Source organism: Botrytis fragariae, assembly GCF_013461495.1.
Source record: "Botrytis fragariae strain BVB16 chromosome Unknown tig00000223, whole genome shotgun sequence".
Lineage (NCBI taxonomy): Eukaryota > Fungi > Ascomycota > Leotiomycetes > Helotiales > Sclerotiniaceae > Botrytis > Botrytis fragariae.
The window spans coordinates 811725-832617 of NW_023501001.1; the positions used below are offsets into that span (position 1 = coordinate 811725).

The following is a 20893-nucleotide window of genomic DNA, read 5'->3' on the forward strand; positions in this document are numbered from 1 at the left end:
TGAGGCTTATTCCATGAGTCATAACTTTAGGTATCTCAATATTGGATGAGATGCACTATCCTGGTTCTCTCTGGCCAGTGTGCTTGGTATCGGAATATCGGCGGGACTCTTTTATCGGGCATATAAAGACTGAAGTTTGAAATGAATGAATGGATGGATTTTCATATTTAGCGTGAATGGTACGGAAGGATAGGGATGGAAGGTTTACAAATGGATCGAATGGGATGGGATGAAGCCATTGAAGGCAATTTTTCAATCATAGCATATACCACTGTCATTAGCGTTTTGATCATTTAAAGAGTTTTGATTATTTTTGGCACCTTTTGGGGATTGTATGGATTAGATGTTGGCGTGTTTTATATGAGGGATGTATGGATGGGTGTAGGAATACTGGAATTCGACGGGCGTTATTGGTTGGGTGCATGGTTGGGTGCTTTGGGGGTTGTTTGGGTTTGAGTTTTAGCGTGGAGATTGATTGGTGGAGTGAGGAGTGTTGTATGTTAGTTGTTTTGATAGGGAGTGTGGATTTGTGGTCAAGAGGAGGATATCGAGAGGAAACAGGGGAAAGGGGAAAGTGAATATGGGAATTTGGATTTGGGGTGCAGGGTGCGAGGTAGGGGGTAGAAGGGTGGTGCATTTGACTACTGAGGGACTTGGTATGGATGGATTGGGATGAAACAATTCGATTTAACTTTTAAATCCAGAGCGAAGGATAGAAGAAGATGATGAAGCGGAATGAGTAGAAACCGTGGTATATACAAGAGATTGAGCACTTACCTGATACGGAAGTCTTAGGTTGCCGGCTAGATATGTATCTAGATATTGTTAGATGGATTGAATGATTGGGATGAGTTGAGACAAACAAAGACACAGATAAAGGAGAAGGAGAATACGTATCTAGGATTATCAGTTCACGCACTCAGTACAAATATACGAATATACGGATACAATCATTGAATTAGGAATGAGGAATGAGATCCTATATCCATATGTGTGTGTGTGTGTGTGTGTGTTTGGATGGATAATGTGAGAGAATGGGATGCGATTTTAAGTGATGTGATGTGAAGTTTAGAAGACTAGAGTGGAGTGCAGTAGAGTGTCAGAGTGTCAGATAAGACTTGTATACCTAGGTAGGTAGGTAGGTAGGTAGGTAGGTAGTTTAGAAGATGAACTTTGCTAAAAAGTTAAAACTACTAATCAGGCGGATATGGATATGTGTATATGTATAGATATAGTATTACACGTACGTATTTGTCTCTTTATGCGTATCTGACGATTCGGAATCGAAATGAAATCGAAATGAAATGGTATGTCGGGGAACTGGGCAGGGAGAGAGGGAGGGCAATCTGTGATATTGGTTTGAGCGGGAATTTGGGAATTTGGATGATGGTGGATTATGGGGTAGTGAGGGAGTGAATGGAGATGGAGATGGAGATGGAGATGAAGGGGGTGTATAGAGGTAGATGCAGAGAGTAGTTTGGTAGGAATATAGGGGATTAGTGGAAAGATGGTGGAGAGTTTGGGACTTGTTATTTGGGAGGAGGAGGGAGTTGCAGAGGAGAGGGGTGGAGTGGGGATGGGGATTCTTTTTGGGGGTTTTGGCTTTTGATTCTTGGGAGAGAGGGGAGAGGGGACTCATGGAAGGGAGAGGAAGGAGTCTACAGCAAGAGAGCAAGATAATAAATAAGCGAGATGAACAAGAGATATATTAACAAAGGGAGCTATAAATAAAAGAAAGAGTTATTACAAGGAGTAGAGAGTAAAGCGCAAAGATAAAACGCAGGACTTACGAACCTAAAACCCAACTATAAATTAACCAACTGTAAACTATAAACCTCATTCTCTACCCCTCTCCTCTCCTCTCTATTGCGTTCTCCTCTGCGTTCTCCTTTAGCTACCCCCAGAATATAAATCCACAATCTACTATTTACTATCTATATCTATACCTATATCTACAGCTGATATTCTTTTCTAGGTAAGGTATGATATATATATGTATGTAAGCTCGTACCTATCCATATCTTTCTTTTATCTTTTATTTCCTGTTTGGCTCTATCGAAGTTCTGAAGTTCTAAAGATCATTTCACTTCATTTCTCTTCTTCTGATTACATGTTACATTTTACGTTTTGTGGTTTAGATTGGTTCTTGGATTGATGTATGGGTATCGTGTCTATATGTTCATACATCTACATGCCCCCCTCACTCAATCTGCACCAAAGGCAGAAACGTCGGAGTTCCGACGATTGGTTATGAGAGTGATTGTGGTTGTATGATAGAGAGAGAGGGGGCTTTGCAATAATCAATTGATTAATAAATACAGGTATCATTTACATACTTGCTACCACAATCACCTGTTACACCTCGACCCACTTCACCTCGCCACAACTTACCACAGGTTGAGTCAGGTCAAGGCAGATCAATTCAAGCCTAGTACATCGCACACCCATGACCACAACCACCAAATCTCCCACATCTGTTGACTTCAACCGCAAGTACAAACCCCAGCACACCACATATTTCATCTCATCCATTGCAGCATCACCACACCAAACCATATCATCGCACAACACTTGCATACACACACACACTACTCACTACATCCACATCCACATCCACATCCAAATCTACAGCCACGCCTCCCTGCGCAAGCACACTGCAGTACTCACCCAAAGCATGCGGAGCACGTGTTGCACCTACCACACCATTCTGACAGTCCATTGCATACATAGCGGCATTGAGCCTTGATGGCTTTAGACAGGTAAGATGATTGGTTATCCAGCGGGTCTTTTGATAGAAAGACTTTTTTCACGATTGTGGCGATGGGGGTGAAGATGTGGGAAACCGTGAAGTGCTTTTTGTAATATGTGTGGTGATGAATCACAATTTGTACTGAGTGTTAGTTGTCGCAACGTGCATTGTGTAGATTTATGTGGTTTGATGGGATGGGATAGAATGGATGAATTAAGGAATAGGAGGCAATGATTGGGAGACGATGATGGAGCGAGAATGATTGGATGACGATGATCAGATCAAAATGCATCTCGACTAAAGAGCTAGAAAATTCGGGAAACCGCAGGATCGCAGGAAGTTATGTGACTCACTCTATTTCGCCTTTGCATTTAGATACTTTCATGTGATGTGTAGAATGGATTCGTTCACGCAAATATTACCAGTGTATGGAGGCAGGTGAAAGTATGGAACTATCATTCATTCGCCAAGAACTGACGTTCACTCATTTCATCACATCTGCATATCTATTGTTCCGAAATGCGGACTCGAGCCCCGGAGCATTCTATAGGTATTTGATGTTCCTTCGTCTTCTGTCGAGTATCAAGTAAGCCTTTGTGAAACCACACGCCAAGATGAACCGCATGTTCGATTCTGAACATCGCTTGGAAAAGCAAAAAACCATTCGAGGACCAAGCGTTTTGAGTAACACCTTGACTATCTCCGAATTCAACAGAAACTTTGATTCGTGATTCGTGAACCTGTCAAGTATGGAAAATTCCACGTAACCTTTCTGGTGTGTACGTCACATTTATCAATATCGATAATATGTCGTGAAGTATGAGGTTGGCTGGAATTCTTCCGAGTCCGCTCGCGCAAAGTAATATGTTGCCTTGGAATTTATTGTATGCAAGTGCAAGCAAGCACTTAATAATTCATTTACCGCATAGATGATTAATTCCGAGACGTGTGTTTTCAATACCACGACGTAGCGCAAAAATGCAAGGACATCCATTTTGAAACGAAGATGCCTTGGGAAAGTATAATGGGATTACCCTTGGTTCAATAAACTTTTAAGAGAATGGAGTAGATAACAACTGTTCATCTCATCGTCGGATGGTAATGATACCGGTACGAGAAATGAGAAATGAGAACTGGACGATCAAAGCATGCGGAAAACTTCATGCCGTAACTCCCGGATTTCCAATATTGAAATTGCCCCCCCCCAACCTTTGGATCGCTTGGTAATATCAATAGAGCAGAAATGATAAGAAATGGATAAATGGATGGGGATAAGAAAAATCGATTTTTTTAAGATTGATATGCAAAGTGAACCTTGAAATATTGACGGCGATTAATAAATTACGAACAAGTGGTGGCTGGGTTGTGAGCACCGAGAAAGGGCAAAACGGATGAATCAACCAAGAACTTTTTTCAAAGTCTTTGGCGCATTCTTTAGTCATTCGTTCAGTCGTCCAAGGGGGTTGCAGGATGAGCATGTAGGATCTTACCCATCTTACTTTCATCGTCCCGAGTCGCCTCGTATGTTATGGTAAGATTGGTAACCTTCAAAATGTTGCCCGAGATATACGAGTTAATGGTATGATATGATCGTGTCCCTAGGGAGGTCGTACTCGATTGTATACAAGTAGGTTTGAGTTGCTTTGAGTTGCTTTGAGGAATCTCAGAGTCTTAGAATCTGACCACATTGATTCCAAACATCGCGAGACTTTTGGCTCGAAAGACATCCATCACGTGATGATGAGATAAGGTGAGATTGTCCGAGACTCGTCCGTTCCCCTTGTGGCGCAAAATCTCGCACGCCTCACTTTTTGGGGGGGCGGGGAGGGGGGTGAAAGCGTGTTTTTGATTTTGAGTTTTCTCTCGAGTCGATCTCCAAAACTATCGATGTTTGATCCATAATCTTCCATGATGACACCAAAGTTTCATTTTTTGGTAGCCGCAGAAACCCCTGATTGTGACTAGCAAATTATGTTACTGCTACCAATGCATTCTTCGGTAGCCTCGAACCTCTTTTGGGCTGCTTTCCGTTCGCAGGGAGTGGATAAGGCGGAGGCGATAGTGAAAGGGGAGGGAAGGAGGGGGAAAGAATTCGATAAACGAACAGACAAACAGAAGTTGATCTTTCCGCTTCTTGCGTTTGTTTGCATATCGGTGTCATATTAGACTGTGATCAAATAGTAGGTCTAGTAAGGAGGTACCCAGGTATGCCAATGTCCGTCTCTCGTGAGCTTTGCAGCGAGTTAATCTATCGGGCCCATCTCTTATAGTAATGTACGTGTTGAGTACGACATGGACGTGGAGGTTGCAAAAAGTGAAAAGACTTGTGAAATTGTGTTTGATGAGATTTACCTGGTCTTTCTTACGTGTGAGATAGGTGACGGGCGACGGGCGTGCCGATGTTGTGACTACGTTGTGTATAGATTCTTATATACGAAGTAACAGTGTGAGCCCTGCGAGGAACACCAAGTCTTGCAGATGATTTGGAAAAGACGGGAGAGAGTTTTATACACGTAGATATGTTGCAATTCCTCTGTTGTCACAAGAGCCCGCCCTTTCTTCAAGATTTCCCGTTGTTCAAAGGAAGCGGATTGTCTGAGATTACATTCGATTGAATCTATTTTCCGTGTCCCCGGGCGTCTTCTGAATAAATGTACGTAGTGAGACGTGAGCATTGGAGAAGGGGCTTGTAGGATCATGAACAGCTTTTCGCATCGGTCATATTACAGTTTGATAATCGAAATCTGACGCCCCTGGCAACGCCCTACATCGGTGGAAATGACCTGAGTAATAAAATCTTGATGCTCCTGAACGGCGACCTTTGCGAATTCAGCTACTGCTGCATACTTATGTTTTGAGATGGTGAGGCTGCGTGCAGCAATGATGGTGTCCCTACCCGAGTTGGAACGTTTCTTTGGTTGAGCATTGATCCGTTGGGTGGGAAGGACCCGTCCATTTTGGCCACGATCTAATTTTTTCCCTTTCGTAAGCCCTGTTGTGCTGATAAGCTGATACGGGTGTACAATGGATCTTTCAGTTTGTTTCGAAGAATCCTGTAGGGAATATCCTTTCTGAGCTAACAAGACGATAGCTTCTAGAAGGAAATGGAGAGATTGTTGGTAATCGAGCCTCGGGGATACCCATGGTTGCTTGAGTTGAAAAAATGGTGAGCACGAGGCTGAAGAAGAGGGGACAATGCAGCATCCAGTCGATTGGTAGGGATCTAACCTCTTATGACATAAACATGAACCCGGCCACAAGGGCTTGGAATCCCAGAAGATCGGATTGGGGAAAGCGCTATACTCTGTAGAGTCAAAGTATCAGAGATGTGGTTTGGTAGCGGAAGATATCAGGCGAGACGGCTCAGACCGTCAGGCGAGACGAGGGATTGATGGATCAGGATTAAAAAGCGAGAAAAGGCGGTAGTTGCGGGATTCCTAATTGTTACTGAGTCTGTGTGTGTGTCTGTATAGTACATCCCCGACCCCATAGCACGGCTGCAGATGGTTCAAACGAGAAGGAAAAATAAAATGACTCTGAACAAGGGGTTTAGCACATGGAGTCTAAAACTCTAATAATAAGGCCTGGAACAAGCCTAGAAGAGCCTAGTGTTGATCCTGGTTATCCAGGCTGTACCGAGTATAGCTAAAGGATACAGAGTATAGAGTATAGAGTATAGAGTATAGAGTATAGAGTATAGAGTATAGAGTATCGAATGTAGAATGTAGGGTATACGGAGTGTTAGCCTTTGCACTCTTTGCACTACATGCACTACTTGTTAGGTATTCTGGAGTCTTTGCGGAGTTAAGCTGAAGGGTAATATACTTTAGCTGCATCGGTTTCTCCGATATTCATCACTGCTTCTGAGTTCTGAGTTTTGAGTTCTGGGTTCTGAGCTCTGAGCTCTGCGTCCTGAGTTCTAAATTTCCAAAGTTCTCTCCCTCACACTTAATCAACGAGTCAGCATCGCGCATTGGCGTATGAATGCGTGTATCATCAGCAGCATGAAAAGTAATCTTCAACGTCCACCAAGGCTAAGATTAACCAAACTCACTAGAAAGTTTACTAAATCCTTAGTTGACTTGGTATTCCTCTAGGATGTTATCACCTACCACTCACCACTTACCTAGGCTCCTGGGTACTGTATCATACGGGCCACGGCTGATTCCTTCCCTTACTACACCTTCCCGTGTCTTCAAGGTCTGCCTAGGGAATGCTAAGGAAGATCTAATAACCGTTGAAATCTAAGTTTCCAGATGGGGAGTGTGACCTTCAATTTGTCTGCCGAAGAGTGCAATCAAACTCGTGATATCATGGAAATCGTGGGTAGGTATATGTGAGAATTAGATCCTTCCCAGGAGTATGAGCAATTTCACCAATCACCTTTCAAGTATGGGCCGCGCGCCTGCTTTCACTGCCGATGCGAAAGCAAGGCTGCTGCATGGAGCTTGCATATGCACATGCAGGCAATAAATAAATTAATTGGGCGTATTAAAATAACATTAAATATGAGATAGGAGGCGTTAACTTTTCAGTGACCCTTGAGTGTTGGTGTGAAAGAGAATGAAGATTTGGATTGGCGACAGTGACGGTGAAGGCGACGGTGGCAATGGCAATGGCAATGGCAATGGCGATGGCGATGGCAATGGCGACATGACAATGACCAATCCTTATCCTTTTTGAGGCGTACGGTCGGCAATAGATAAAAATAACTTGTGTGTTTACTGTCCATGTAGGTATGTATGGTATTGTATTGTATTGTGTTGTCTAGGTGAGAAAAAGAAAGCAATAGAAATGATGTCAAATCACGCAACTAAATAAACTAATCATGTCGTAGATCGAAGCATACAGACGGAAAGAGTACTTTGCACCGAAACTCTCTGTTGGGTATTCAGTATCGTATCTAGTATCTAGTATCTAGTATCTAGTATAGAGTATAGAGTATTTATCTGCGATGGATTACACCCGGGTAGTATCGCATCCAAGCCTATCTGGTAGTATTGACTCGTGTGTGGGGAGGCGAGGATGTCTTATTGAATATCTGGTCCAGCTGAGTAACACAACACTAAAGGATGAAAAGATTCAGAACTAAAGATGCTAAGAAGTTACCTAGGCACTTCTGACTTTGTACCTCTTTACCCTCTGATGCTCATCCTCTTATCCTCTTACCTCCTCTTGCCTCCTCGTACCTCCTCGTACATATACATACCTACTGCCTGCTCACCACACCTACAGAGGATACGCCCAGCTAGACTATACCTAATATATTGTCGATTGCCTATTGAAAAAGTAACATCGTTCAGAGAGTCAGCTTGCATTGATCGATGTAAAAATTCGTAATTAAAAAAGATCGATATACATTCTCTCTCTCCATCTTTCATTCTCTCCTCCCTCCTCACACATATTATCTACATATTGCATATTATACAATTCGCTATATCATATAATAATATAGACAGACAGACTATTTTGGAAGGAACGATTCCCTGGCTTATTGAATTTGCCAAAGGTCAAGGCGTCCCTGGTTTTCATTCCAAACAAAGCACGTCTGTTGTCTCAATTGCGACCCGTCACAATCTCAGATCCTCTCTCGTCCTCTCTCTTTCTCTTTCTTTCTCCTCCGCTTTTTCACATTCTAATTCTAAATCGAATCTTTGGTCTTTCCTTTCTCTCCTCTCGGTCTCTTCATTCCAAAGAAGGAAAAAAAAAACCAAGAAAAGAAAAGAAAGAAAGAAATAAAGAAACAGAAAAAAAAAACGCTTGCATAGCATTACAGTATTGCATATACTGCAATCCACTGCATCAGCACTATCACATCAGCATACAGCCATTCCAAAAAATCCCCCAAGCCCAAGCCAAAGAACTGCCACACTCGATACTACTCACCACTCTCACTCGCACAATTGTAATAATACACTCCAATTGTCATTCCCTCTCTCAATTGTTTTCCTTCCTTACTTCATTAATACATTTTGTTTTCATCTCTCGCTGCACTTTCCTCTTCTATTAGATTGTTCTGCTTCCAAAGAACATCCTTTGTTGTGGTCATCTTTCAACCTTCTCTCGACTTCATTCATTCAACAAGGCTTTCCAGCCAATTCCTGTCCTTTCCGGTACAACTACCATCGTCGCCACTCGCAATTCAATTCGGTCTGGAAAAATCTGTCAAAAAAAACATTGGTTATCAAATCATTGGGGTGAAGAGGATCTATCAGGTTTCACAAAGAGGTATGTTTTTTGCAAGTTCCCGGCCTTATGCATAAGTACAAACAACTCTTTCGTGTGGATTCGAGAACTCCTCGAAATGGGTGTACAAGAAACTGTTCCTACCCGCAACCGCATCCACGAGATCATACTCTTCGAAGTACAGAGCTCACTCGTTGTTTGCCCACACACATTAACTACACCTGGAAGCCCAAGCCACTAGAAAAGGCAATTACTAACACGGTACTTTAATAGTTTGACTTTTTGCACCTTTTGCAACACGGCGCAGTTCTTCTCTAATAATAACAATTTGATAATCTGAAGACAACTTGTGCAGTAAACATCACAAAGTTTGGTTGAGAATCAGGGCAAAATGGAGCACGATGCAGGGAAGAGACAACGTGGGAATAGCATCACCACTACCCCCGAGAGACCGGCGAATAATGATGGGAGAGCTGTACCCGAGGCTCAGGTAACAGAGAGATCGCAAGAATCCAGGGAGATCAACAGCCACAACTCTCAGGGATATGGTCTACAATCGACCAATACATTCACAGCTAGTAGTAGCTCACCACCCACAAATCCGGCCCCCAGATATCCTTTTGAACGATCTACAAACTCATCTAGCCAAGAAGCTTCCGATGTGTCAAAGAAAAGTACACAGACCGTGGTCAAGCCAGCATTAGAACCTCCCGTCACCAAATCAACATTAAGTGAACTCGATGTGAATAAGATAGTACACAACCCCAAACTCCGACACGACATTAACTTCGATCCGGATTTACACTTTAGGCCCAATCTCGATGGAGAAAAGGGACGCAAGAAGAGTCAGAAGGCCAACGATTTCTGGGAAACGATGCGATCGCAACTTGAAGGCTTTTTGATGAGTAAAGATCGTGAGCAATTCGAGAAAGATTTGGGAGATGCGGAGTGGTGCTTGCCAGCCACACTGAAAGCCATCAAAGGCATTCTGGAAACATTAGTCCCACAGCGGGATCGGTCATCGGTCGAGGAGACCTTTAACGTTGATCTATTAATGCAGCAATTCCGAAAAGGCGTTGCTGATCTGAATAAACTTGCGTTGTGGCTATCACAGCTTTTGAAGTGCCATTGTGCGCCAATGAGAGACAGTTGGGTTGATGAGATGGTCGTTCACTTGAGTGAGGGTAACCAAAACGGAGATGTGGCAATGTTAGTCTCCGGAATGCGAAATCTGCTGGGTGTCTTGGAAGCTATGAAGCTCGTAAGTTCTATGCGATATGTACCTGGTAGACGTTTACTGATATGTGACTTAGGATGTTGCAAATCATCAGATCAGGTGTTTGCGCCCGCTGCTCATCGAAGACACTGTCCAATTTGAGCAAAAATTCTTTGTGAGGAAGATTGCAATGGGTAGAGTAGACGTCGCTTCAGCCCATGATTGGTTCAGAAGGGCATCAAACTTGCCAGATAGTCTTCCCTCGGATGCATCAACACGAACTCAAGGAAACACGTGGGACTTCATGAAAGCACTGGTAAATCTAACTCTACCATCGAAAGCCTTAGAACCTGTTCCTCACACCTTCCTATTCGATGAGGAGCGCCTTGTTAAACTTCGTGCGGATATGCTGGATCTAATTAACCTTGAGATTTGTATGTTCCTCTATCACAAACTTGATGCGGCATCCAAATCGAACGAGGCCCGATCTGTTCCACAGGATGATACACCTACTGCTTCGTCTTATATCTCCTCTCCTGCAGATGAAGGTGTACTCTCGGCGCCGACCGTGCCTTCGGAGAATGACTTTACAGCCAAACGCAAGTATAATCACATGGCACAGGAAAAAGGTCATTTCTCAAGAGAACTTTCAGGTCGACAAGTATGGGTACCAAATCTCGAAGACGAAGCTATGGAGTCCCTATCGTCTAGCCCAAGATCATCTCCATCAACGACTGCATCTACGCCCGAGACATATCCTGTAACGCCACTTTACCTGTCTATTCAGAATTCCGACTCTACGTCACAAGTGCGCACCTCTCTACAAGCTCTCCTGGCTTCTTCTTCGTCACAAGATAGGTGGGCCGTATTATCCTCGAACATTGCTTTGCAAATTCTTCGCTCAACACCAACACCTATGGCACGCCTTCCAGTATTCGAATCACATCTCCAATTTCATCTCTCAAATTCGCAATCCAGGATCTATCAAGAAGCAGAAACGTACATAATCTCGAAACTTTTCCCCAAGTTACAAAAGCTTGTCGAGTCGTATACTCCTTTGACGAGTCTCCAGATATTTGATGCTGCCACGTCGCCAAAACCTACGAATGGACTTATGAACCTGGGTACCCAAGCAACCGGACAAAAGGAGGAGATTTCAGATATTGCAACCAGAATTGCCCATATCGGTATCTTACACTGGCGGGTTTGGGCACCATTAGCATATCTTGTTAATCCTGATGCTGAGGATGAAGTCGACGTCAACATGATTCAAGATACCGATCTGCCGGTGGACGAGTCTTGAAGGATTGGCGAACTGCATATTTGCAAACATCAATCTTTCGAGGGTGCATTTTAACAGCAGAGCCGAGCCATAAAAACAGCATTTCAAAAGGTCCACTCACTCGGAGTCATATTCAAGTCAAACTCCGGATACATTATTGCGGCAAACATTATATGAATATGAAAGAAACAATATCTCCAAGAACGGCTGGAGACGAACTACTTCTATCACATATGCTAAAAAGTTTGGAAATCGCCACATAATCTTTTTTAACTTTACTTACCACATCTATTATAAATTCGCATTGTTCTTGGAGTCATTTGGGGCTGGGCAAGTCGGATCGGATTCTAGTCTTGCATACCTGCATTTTTCTTCAATTTTTGAAATTCTGATACCCAACGTCTGTCGTTTCCTTCGCGTCAATCGACTACAAATATCTGTACCATAGTTGTCGAACCATGATTCATGGTTGGTGTGTTTATTATCTGGGAAGCAACTAAAATCCACGCATCACTTAAGGGGTTCGGTTGGGGCCAAAACTTGTTTTCTGATCATTTTAAATGATTTATTTATCTATTAGAGACACGTTTGGAGTATGCGTGTGTGCGTCTTTTTTGCTTTATTTTGCAACCAACCAATTTGGCAAGGTACATTGCATGTCAGTATGTTTGGGTATGCGAAGTTTGGGATTTCAATTGGTGTTTTTTGTTTTTTTGGGATATGCCGGAATGGGATGGGATAGGTTGGGATGACAGGTGCATAATGTTAGATCTCGTCTAGACTTTCAGTGGGGGAAACAAAGGTTAAGGGATGAATTTGATTGTGATGAGAGGAAATGGCCTGTTTGAATTGCGAGGATTGGATTGGATGTTTGGATTGCGTGGTTGGTTGTATATTTTGGTAACTTGACAATTGTGTGCCAGTAAATGAATAAAATGGAAAATATTAAGAATTCAACATTGGGATTTGCGCTGGTTGATGTTGTAAACTTGTGAAGTGTTGAAGTTTTTGTCTAATGGTGGCAAGTGCCTTGGTTCATTTCCATCGATGGATTAGATTGATAGCCGATGCACACCTTATTGATGAAGTCAGTCACTGATGGTGAAATCTTGCAGCACATAGTGAAGTGGTCGCGGAGTGGTATAGAATGATTGCAGAAGGAGAATTTTCATGAAATGTCCCTTGTATATTATTATTGACTTTGACTTTATATGGTCATATTTGTGAATGATAAATGATGTATATACGTATCTATATAAGATAGAGACAAGAAATGATATCAATTCATGAGAATGTAGACGGGAATGGGGAGTCAGTTGATGTCTTTAGAGGAAGAGAAGATAGTGAGGATCTTGCGGGTAAATAGGGGGTACTAATTGGGAATTTGGCTGAAAGGGGAGGTGGACTGTATTGGTTTATGATGAGGATTGAGAGTGCAGGTGCAGGTGTAGATGTAGGTGTAAATAAGTTGGGCAGAGAGGTAGGTTCGTGGATATGATATAATGGACACAAGAATGCAATTGGAGAGTAGCGATCCGTTAAGAGACTCATTGGAAATTGGGTATTGGGTAAAGATATGTTCACAATATAATAGAGTGAGAGAAGCTGGTTTGAACTCAGACACACTCATCCGTAATTATTATGTTGGACTCGCAGTCTATCTCTAGAGGCAAGAGGTATCTGAAATCCAGATCTTTCTAACCATCTCAATGTTTGTTTATTTAACATTAATTTCACTCTCTCGCTTTCATCTCTGTTCTCAAATTCACCCTTTTCGAATCCATTCATCTGGTTAATATCATCTCATTCACTACCATCAACCATAATTCTCCCTACAATTCTTTACTCTTCCATTCAGAAAACCTAGGTAATTAAACTTGCTCTCACATTTTTCATTCATACTGCCTCTGTCGAAATTTCCAACATTGCTTTGGTCTTTCACTTTGACCTTGATGGCTACGATTCATCTCCTTCAGGTTCGGTTTCTGTCTCTTCATTTATCTGCTAGGTATCTCTCTCGACCTTTCGACACGTCGCGTAGGATTGGATTTGGATTTGGATTTGGATTTGTGTGTGGATAATTGATCATTGATAATTGATCATTGATAATTGACTCGAGAAACGCGACATAGACAGGATTCTCACTTGTCGAACTCATTCACTCTCACTTTTGATAATTCTTGGTCTTGATCTTGCTTTCTAAAAAGTTTATAACATTGTCACCTTTTTGATTGATAAAGAGGAGAGGAAGGGTGAATGGAAACAATCGAATCGCTGATAATTGCTAGAGAGGGGCTGGGCTTTGGGTACTATAAAGGTATGTATGTGTGTTGATTTCTGTGAAGCGAGGGAGAGAGAGTGATTTACTGATTGATTGATTAGAAAGATTGTACTTCTCAGCTTTGTTCAGTTTTCGCATTGAAAGAGTGCATACAGTTCAGTTGTAGGTTGAAGTTGATTCGAGAAGTATCTGGGAAAATATTGTACTTCTACTTTTACTTTCAAATTAATAAAAAAACCACCAGAGAGAAAATATCACAGCACCCATCCGACCCATCCTAACCATCCGACCCTCCTCGACTATTCTCGAACTCAAAACTCAAAATTTAACCAATAACAAATGCTTCCTCGAGGAGTACCTCCTTATCCGGGTCCCCTATCGATGACGCCAGAACAACAGTATGAGTTGGTGGAGGCGCGAGCGTTGATTACGGAGGAGGGCGATCGCATTCTGTTCGAAGAGGATATCACGCTCAATGTGGATTTTGGGACGGGGGTCGAGGAGAGACATGTGGAGGGGTGTGTGTGTGTGGTTTGTGGGGAGGTTGAGAGGGGGATGGGGAGGAGGACGGTTATTACTGGGGAGATGGGGTGGGGGGTGAGGATTCGGAGAGGGGTCGGGAGGGTGAGGAGAGTGGTGAGGAGGGTGAGGGTGGGAACTATGTTTGTGCTGATGAGAAGAGAGATGATGATCATGATGACAATGATCATGATGGAGAATCTTTATTTGTCGGCACGGGAAAAATGTCACAAGTAAAGATATCCAAGCCTCTGAGTCCAAAATTACACAGGATGAGAAGAAAAAATCAAGCTGGTTCTAGCACAGCGAGTATCTCGACCGTCTCAAGCATGTCAACCATTCATGCGGATGACTTGGAAAAGCGCAATGCATCACTTGAGCACGATGACGAGTACCAAGTAAGCGAAATGGATAGTTCTGAAGAAATCGAACATGATTCTTCTGGAGTTGCAATCGCTTACGCGCATGCGCCTTCGCCATCATCTGGTTCTGGAGAAAATTTTCTGCTCGAGAGAGGAAGGAGTGCGGGTCAGGATTCGCACGCGACTTGGGATTTGCAGGTCGAGAATAAGGATTGCGGGTCTAATAAGGCTAGAGGCGGGGCAGCAAGAAGTCTTTCCAAGGGAAGTCTATTAATCGGTAGAAGCAGAGATAAGGAAAAAGGAAGCGACGGCAGTGCAGGTTGTAGAACAAGCAAGGCATGGAACTTTGCTCGGAGTCTCAGCAGACGGAGCAATAATTCGGGACATTCATCACAGACAATCCGACCTGCAGAAGGTGATCATGCCATGCTTGGAGCGCAAATGGATGGGAGTGGATTCCCAGACCAGCATTCTTCTTTCGAGGAAGGAGAAAGTCTAAACATGAGCTTTCAAGGCGATGAGGATATTATGGAACCTCGAGGTGGCGCCAGACCATTTATTGGCCCGCGACGCAACCCCGAGATCCACGATTTCCCCAGATTCGACCCCGAACAATTTACTCCGAGTAAGAATAGGCATGCGACTTCCGATAAATCACGGAGAAGATCAGGCTCGGTATCCGACGTTTCGACTGTGGGGGCGCAGGAAGCGCGCTCACCATCTCCTTCTCTGCGATCGCGTCATTATAGTTGCCGCGGTTCGTTCTCACTCAATTGGGATAATATTTCTTCGGATACCGTGTATCATAAGCATGCGCGACGCTTTTATCAGAATCCGGCGGCGTACGGCGCGGAGATCCCGGGGTACAATCCCGAGACGGATAATCCGTATTTGGCTTATGATCGGTATCAGGAAGTGAGTGAGTGGGCGGATAGCACGGAGGAAGCGGATCCCGATCATGTTGTTGCGTTGACGACGAGGGAATTGAAGAGATTGTGTGGAGCGGAGATTCGGGTTCCTTTTGATTTTATTCCCGAGGGGTATGTTAATCCTCCTACTTCGAAGGCGGGAAGCGTGGTGGGTGATGATGAGGATGTTGCTTCGATTATGGAGATGGAAGGGATGGTGAAGAACTGGACTGGAACCGAGACATAAAAATTTGGTTGATCTTCTGGGGATGCCGGGATGGGCCCATGAGTGGGAAGATATGACGAAGATGCAGAGACATTTTCATATTGTTGCGGCGGGAGATTGGAGAATGGGCCCGGTGTTTGATGTTAAGAGTAATTATTCGGATTATTTTGGGGTACCGCTGTTTGAACCGAATGATGTGGGTCTGAATGGGGTTCATAGGAGAGAGGTACGTGGATTGGAGATTCCAGGTTTGAAGGAATTGGAGTTGAGGTTTAGATCGGAGGGCTGTGAGGGAGAGGATGGGTATGAGGAGAGAGATCAACGGAGATGTTCTGATGAGGATTTCAAGACTGGAAGTCCGACAGAATATGATAGTGATGGGTTTCTATATGATGATGATAAATGCGGAGAGGTTACAGGAAATTTCGATGCAACAGAATCGACAGCTTCCGAGGCGGATCGATTCTCTCGCCATCTTTCTGAAGTATCTCTGAGCAATAGATCTGGCGATGGATCCGAAGGAGATTATGCGGGTTCTATTGTCGAGGGATATGGCATTACAGATGAACATCGTACTGGCACCAACACCAACGTACGCATCGATGATAGTTTTCGAGGACGCATGGCACGTAGCTACACCTTCAACAGCAGATTCGGTCAAGAGATATGTGCGCCCTCTCATGCAGATAGTCTCATCAGCGAAGAACCATACGATACCGACGACGACGAAAACTACGAAAGCGACGATGGGGTATCTGCCAATTATTCTTTCGGTAATTCCTCATACCATGGTACGGAATGTCAAGAAGACTACGCAATCGGTACATCGAAATTCGCACCTCACGCATTCCAACTCTATCCTCCGTACGAAGCAGCTAATGATTGTACCACGATTGGTATTGCGCCTTCGGAAATACAAAATGCGCGTCCTGCGTCCTGGGATGCGGATTTCATGGAAGATATACTCGGCTATTCCGTGCACGAAGAAACTCACAAACCTCATGATCCAACTGCTGAAATGGTAATAATGAGTTATCTCGATCCTGTTCCCACATCAAGAAGATCTTCAACCGATGCAAAATCGAGATCGAGATCTTCGACAGGTTCATTAACACCCGTTCCGTCGCCTACAAAGTCTGCAAGAACCACTAAATCTTTCGTTCCAACTGTAAAATCACTTTCCCGAGCTTTCGCGAAGAATAGATCTCTCCCCTCAACACCAGAAGACGCATCATGCGAAACCTCTTCGAAATCCGCATCCAAGAGCGCAAGCTCCCTCCGCAAACCTTCACTCTCAACTGCCAACATCGCCAAACTCAACAACCACAAACACAAAGAAAGATCCTCCCTTCCCAAACCTCCCAGCCACAAAACCAAAAGCATACGCTCCAAAACCACCCTCTCCAAGATCTCCATCAAAGCCAAATCCAAATCCAAACCCATCCTCCTTTTCAAACCCCGCAAATCCAAGATCCCCGCCCCACCCAGCTCCACCTCCTCCAGCAACTCCAACACCTCCTACGTCGATCTCACGCGTTCCGGATCCGCATATGCAGTGCCCCCCGCCCAATCCCTGATTCTCTATCTCCACGGCCGCGGATTAGGCGCAGATCATATTGCGTATGTGATGCAGTCGCTCGATGAGAAATTTCTGTATGATTCGAATTCGAATTGGTGGCCGCTGGATTATGGATCTTTTGTTTCTGAGGCGAAACCTATGAGTTATTCGCATCCTGTGGGAAATCCTACTGTCGATATTCCTCTGTGCGCTAATCCCTCTTCGCTTCCTCCACCTTCTTCTCCCCAACCTTCCCTCCCTCCAAAAACAAACACAAACCCCAACACAACACCAATCCGTTTCCCATCGCACACACTCTTCACCCCCTCCACCGTCTCCCAAATCCTACAAAGATGCAAAAGAGAAGAAGAGTGGTGGGAGCCTGTCGACGCGCGTGATCCGGATGGGAAAGTGTTACCAGAGAGTTTTCGCTCTTTGAAAAAGGGGATGAGGGTTAGGAAGGCGAGGGGGCTGGTGAGGAAGACGGTGGAGAATTTTTTGTGGTGGAGGATTGGTGGGGGTGTGGGGGTGCCGCATGGGAATTTGATGAGGGGGTAGCTAGGGGAGATGGTAGGGGGAGGGAAGATCGGTGTGGTGTGGTGTGATATGCTGTGGTGTATGTGGAGATGAGACGAAACACGAGGTATCGATTCTGGAGAAAGATCGATCGATGATATTGTTCTTATTGTTTGGATCATATCTCGCGACTTGTGTTAGATGACGACGGCGGCGGCGACAACGAATTTGATGCTGTCGGATTTACATTTCTCATATTCCCCTTTCAATTTCGTGCCGAATATCTGTTTGAATGCCCCTCTATCTCACTTTCCCCCTCTCCTTTTCCCATTTTCTTTTCCATTTTCATTTTCCCTTCTTCTCTGAAGCGACAACTGTTCTGTTTGTTATTTGGGATAGCTATAGGAAGTTTAGGGCGGTTTAAAATTACTGAACTTTGATGATTTCTTTGATTGTTGATTCATCTTGATGATTTCAACGATATACTTTACTTACTTACGGCTTCTAGGAAAAGAGTGTAATTTGTAATACCTACATATTAGTAGATAGGAATACTATGCTATGCTTGTATAAAAGATTTAAAAAAGATTGCAGATAATAAGAAGTTGTGTGTTTGTTCTGTTGAGTTTTGCATATTGATGTTGCATACATACACACATAACAAGCCATGCAAATGATTTTCCGATGCCTAGGTAGACATAAAAGCTATTTACATTTGTGCATATGCATTTATTTGTTTATTCCCAGCAAACATAACCCTACCTATACAACGCCGAACGCTATGCTTATACCTGACTAGTAGCGCGTATTTTTATAAATGACCCGATGATCTTATGCCAACCCATGAGTGCTTCATGAAAACAACCTGCCCATTACTTATACCATTATGCATCTACTTTACTTTCTTCCACGTGTTCTTCAACACACCAAGCTTTCGTAAGTCCATCATCACCCGTCGTAATAACCATTTCTTCATCTGGGGTCTTCCTGCCATTGTCGAATCGCTGACACCATGTAACATGGTTAATTTCATACGGACCATGAGCACCTTCTAGAACCGTGAGGACCGTCCATTCCTTCTCAATAGTACCGCCTACACTATTTCGTCCCTTGGTTTGTTCCTCGTAGATGGCGATTTTGCCGTCTCCGCCGGTGGATACTATACGACCGGTTTGTTTACTCCAGCTAACGCTGTAGATGGGTAGATCGTGCACTTTGGGAAGCGTGGCCGTGCATTCCCAGGTCTCGTTTTCGGGGCCGGGGCGCATGGTACTGGGGATTCCGGGGTTGAAATAGGAGGGTTTGTTCTGGGGTGGTGGCGTGGGCACTTTGGACCAGATGCGTATGGTCATGTCTGCGGATGAGGAGAGGAGTCGTGGGGTAATTGGTGCGGAGGATTCGTCGCTAGACTCCGTCTTCATGAGAACTTCGGGCTCCCAATCTAGATTCCATACAGTGCCTTCGTGACCCTCTAGTGTAGCAACGGTCTCCCAGTCTCCCTCGCCATCTTCCCGGGATAGTAAAATAGTGTCGTCATAACTTCCACTTGCAAGAACCTCTCCATTGCCATCGTCTTTTCTCCAACAAACACATTTAACATCGGCCTTGTGATCTTGCAAAACTGCAACTGTTTCAAATTCATCTTCACCCTCCTCTCCTATTTCCTCCCAAATCCATATCGTCTTATCTCTCGAACAAGAAGCCAGCCATTGTCCACTGGGCGAATAAGCCACATTTTTAATCTCCGAATCATGCCCCTCCAACACAATCGAAAATTCCCAATCATCCCCCTCATCCTCCTCCTCTTCTCCTCCTCTTCTCAACTGCGCTCCTTTATTCACCTCCCCATCCGCTCCAATCTCCATCTCCAATGGTCCATCCCCACCATCATTTCCATTCCCATTCCCCGCATCCTCCTTCCGTCTCCAAATCCCCATCGTCGCATCAAAACTCCCCGTCGCAATCGTCAACGCACCATCTCTCCTAACCCCCGGTTTCCACGCCGCAGATCTCACACTTCTCTCATGGCCCCCTTCCAGAGTCGAATGCAACGTGAAGTTATTGAGCGAATAGACTCGGACCGATTTATCAGACGTCGCGGTTGCGATGAGAGGCAGTCCGTTGGGATTGGGAATGGATGCCCATGCGCGAGTCGCGGCTTGGGCTTGAAATCGGAGAGATGTTGGAGTCGCATTGTTGTGGTTGCGAGGAGGGTTTCTTGGGGTGGGAGGGGAAAATTTTATGGGAGGCTTTGGAGGGTAATGTTGGATGCGATAAGATGTCATTGGGGATTTGTTGATGACAAATAGTTGATATCGCTCGCGATTGATCGAATAGCTAGCCTGTAAAAATGAGAGAAAGTTCTAAGATGCCTCTCCCTCGAAATTGAATATAAATAAATATGTTCACATGTTTTGATTTTTTTTCCATATTAGCGAATGAATATGAGTTCTTGACAAAATGTTATTATCAGAAATCCAACAGGCAAAAGACTACTTTGCTGTTTTGATATTGAATTTTGATCAAGGTGTAGAATTTCGGTGTGTATGGTTACTGATCAGTGGTGCTGGCTGTCTTACACTTGTCTTTGAATTTATACTTGAGGATATGATCTCGAGACTCATTCTCACCAATGCAATCAATCCTTCAGGTCAAGTGGTTAATACATACTCATTCATCTCAAGCTGCAAAATCAAAAAGGTCGGTTAAGATAAATAGAAGAAAAGTATGGCTCTTGGTTCTGCATAGGAGTAATGGACATCTCATCTGGAGCTTGCGATCTCACGCATTTGCAGTTGTATCGAAGCAAGACGAAGTAAAAAGTACTGATATTGAGTAGTATTGGCTGTATACAAATGAATTGTGCTGCTAGTGCACACAATATTTCTTCAATAATGTCGTAACGCTACAGGAATTCCATCAATATCGAAATGGATTGCTAGTGCAGACGATCTTCCCACGCTGATTTCCTAACACTGAGGAAATTTTATCGAATTTTCAGATCTGACCTTAAAATTTTTGATTTCTGATATTCCTGTTTGCTATCTATCACTTTTGTCAGAATCAATCATCAAATTGGACAAGATGTTC

The 20893-nt window shown here is 43.9% G+C and overlaps 5 protein-coding genes across 5 annotated transcripts; 3 read left to right on the forward strand and 2 right to left on the reverse strand.

Annotated features, from left to right (window-relative positions):
* Window positions 1–5472: 5472 nt before the first annotated feature.
* On the reverse strand, window positions 5473–5893 carry Bfra_010999 (uncharacterized protein; the record flags this gene model as incomplete). Its single annotated transcript, XM_037341328.1, has 2 exons — window positions 5473–5802; window positions 5831–5893. The coding sequence occupies 2 exons, from the start codon at window positions 5891–5893 to the stop codon at window positions 5473–5475; spliced, it is 393 nt and encodes a 130-aa protein (XP_037188747.1).
* A 3433-nt stretch (window positions 5894–9326) lies between these two features.
* Bfra_011000 (putative camp-mediated signaling protein sok1 protein) lies at window positions 9327–11454 on the forward strand (the record flags this gene model as incomplete). The annotated part of the gene is made up of 2 exons (XM_037341329.1): window positions 9327–10196; window positions 10249–11454. 2 exons carry the CDS (start codon window positions 9327–9329, stop codon window positions 11452–11454), a joined length of 2076 nt encoding a protein of 691 aa, XP_037188748.1.
* Window positions 11455–14053: 2599 nt separating this feature from the next.
* Bfra_011001 (uncharacterized protein) lies at window positions 14054–15750 on the forward strand (the record flags this gene model as incomplete). The annotated part of the gene is made up of 2 exons (XM_037341330.1): window positions 14054–14236; window positions 14266–15750. The coding sequence occupies 2 exons, from the start codon at window positions 14054–14056 to the stop codon at window positions 15748–15750; spliced, it is 1668 nt and encodes a 555-aa protein (XP_037188749.1).
* Window positions 15751–15772: 22 nt separating this feature from the next.
* Bfra_011002 (uncharacterized protein) lies at window positions 15773–17845 on the forward strand (the record flags this gene model as incomplete). The annotated part of the gene is made up of 1 exon (XM_037341331.1): window positions 15773–17845. The coding sequence occupies one exon, from the start codon at window positions 15773–15775 to the stop codon at window positions 17843–17845; it is 2073 nt and encodes a 690-aa protein (XP_037188750.1).
* An 842-nt stretch (window positions 17846–18687) lies between these two features.
* On the reverse strand, window positions 18688–20088 carry Bfra_011003 (putative wd repeat protein; the record flags this gene model as incomplete). Its single annotated transcript, XM_037341332.1, has 1 exon — window positions 18688–20088. The coding sequence occupies one exon, from the start codon at window positions 20086–20088 to the stop codon at window positions 18688–18690; it is 1401 nt and encodes a 466-aa protein (XP_037188751.1).
* Between the last annotated feature and the right edge of the window lie 805 nt (window positions 20089–20893).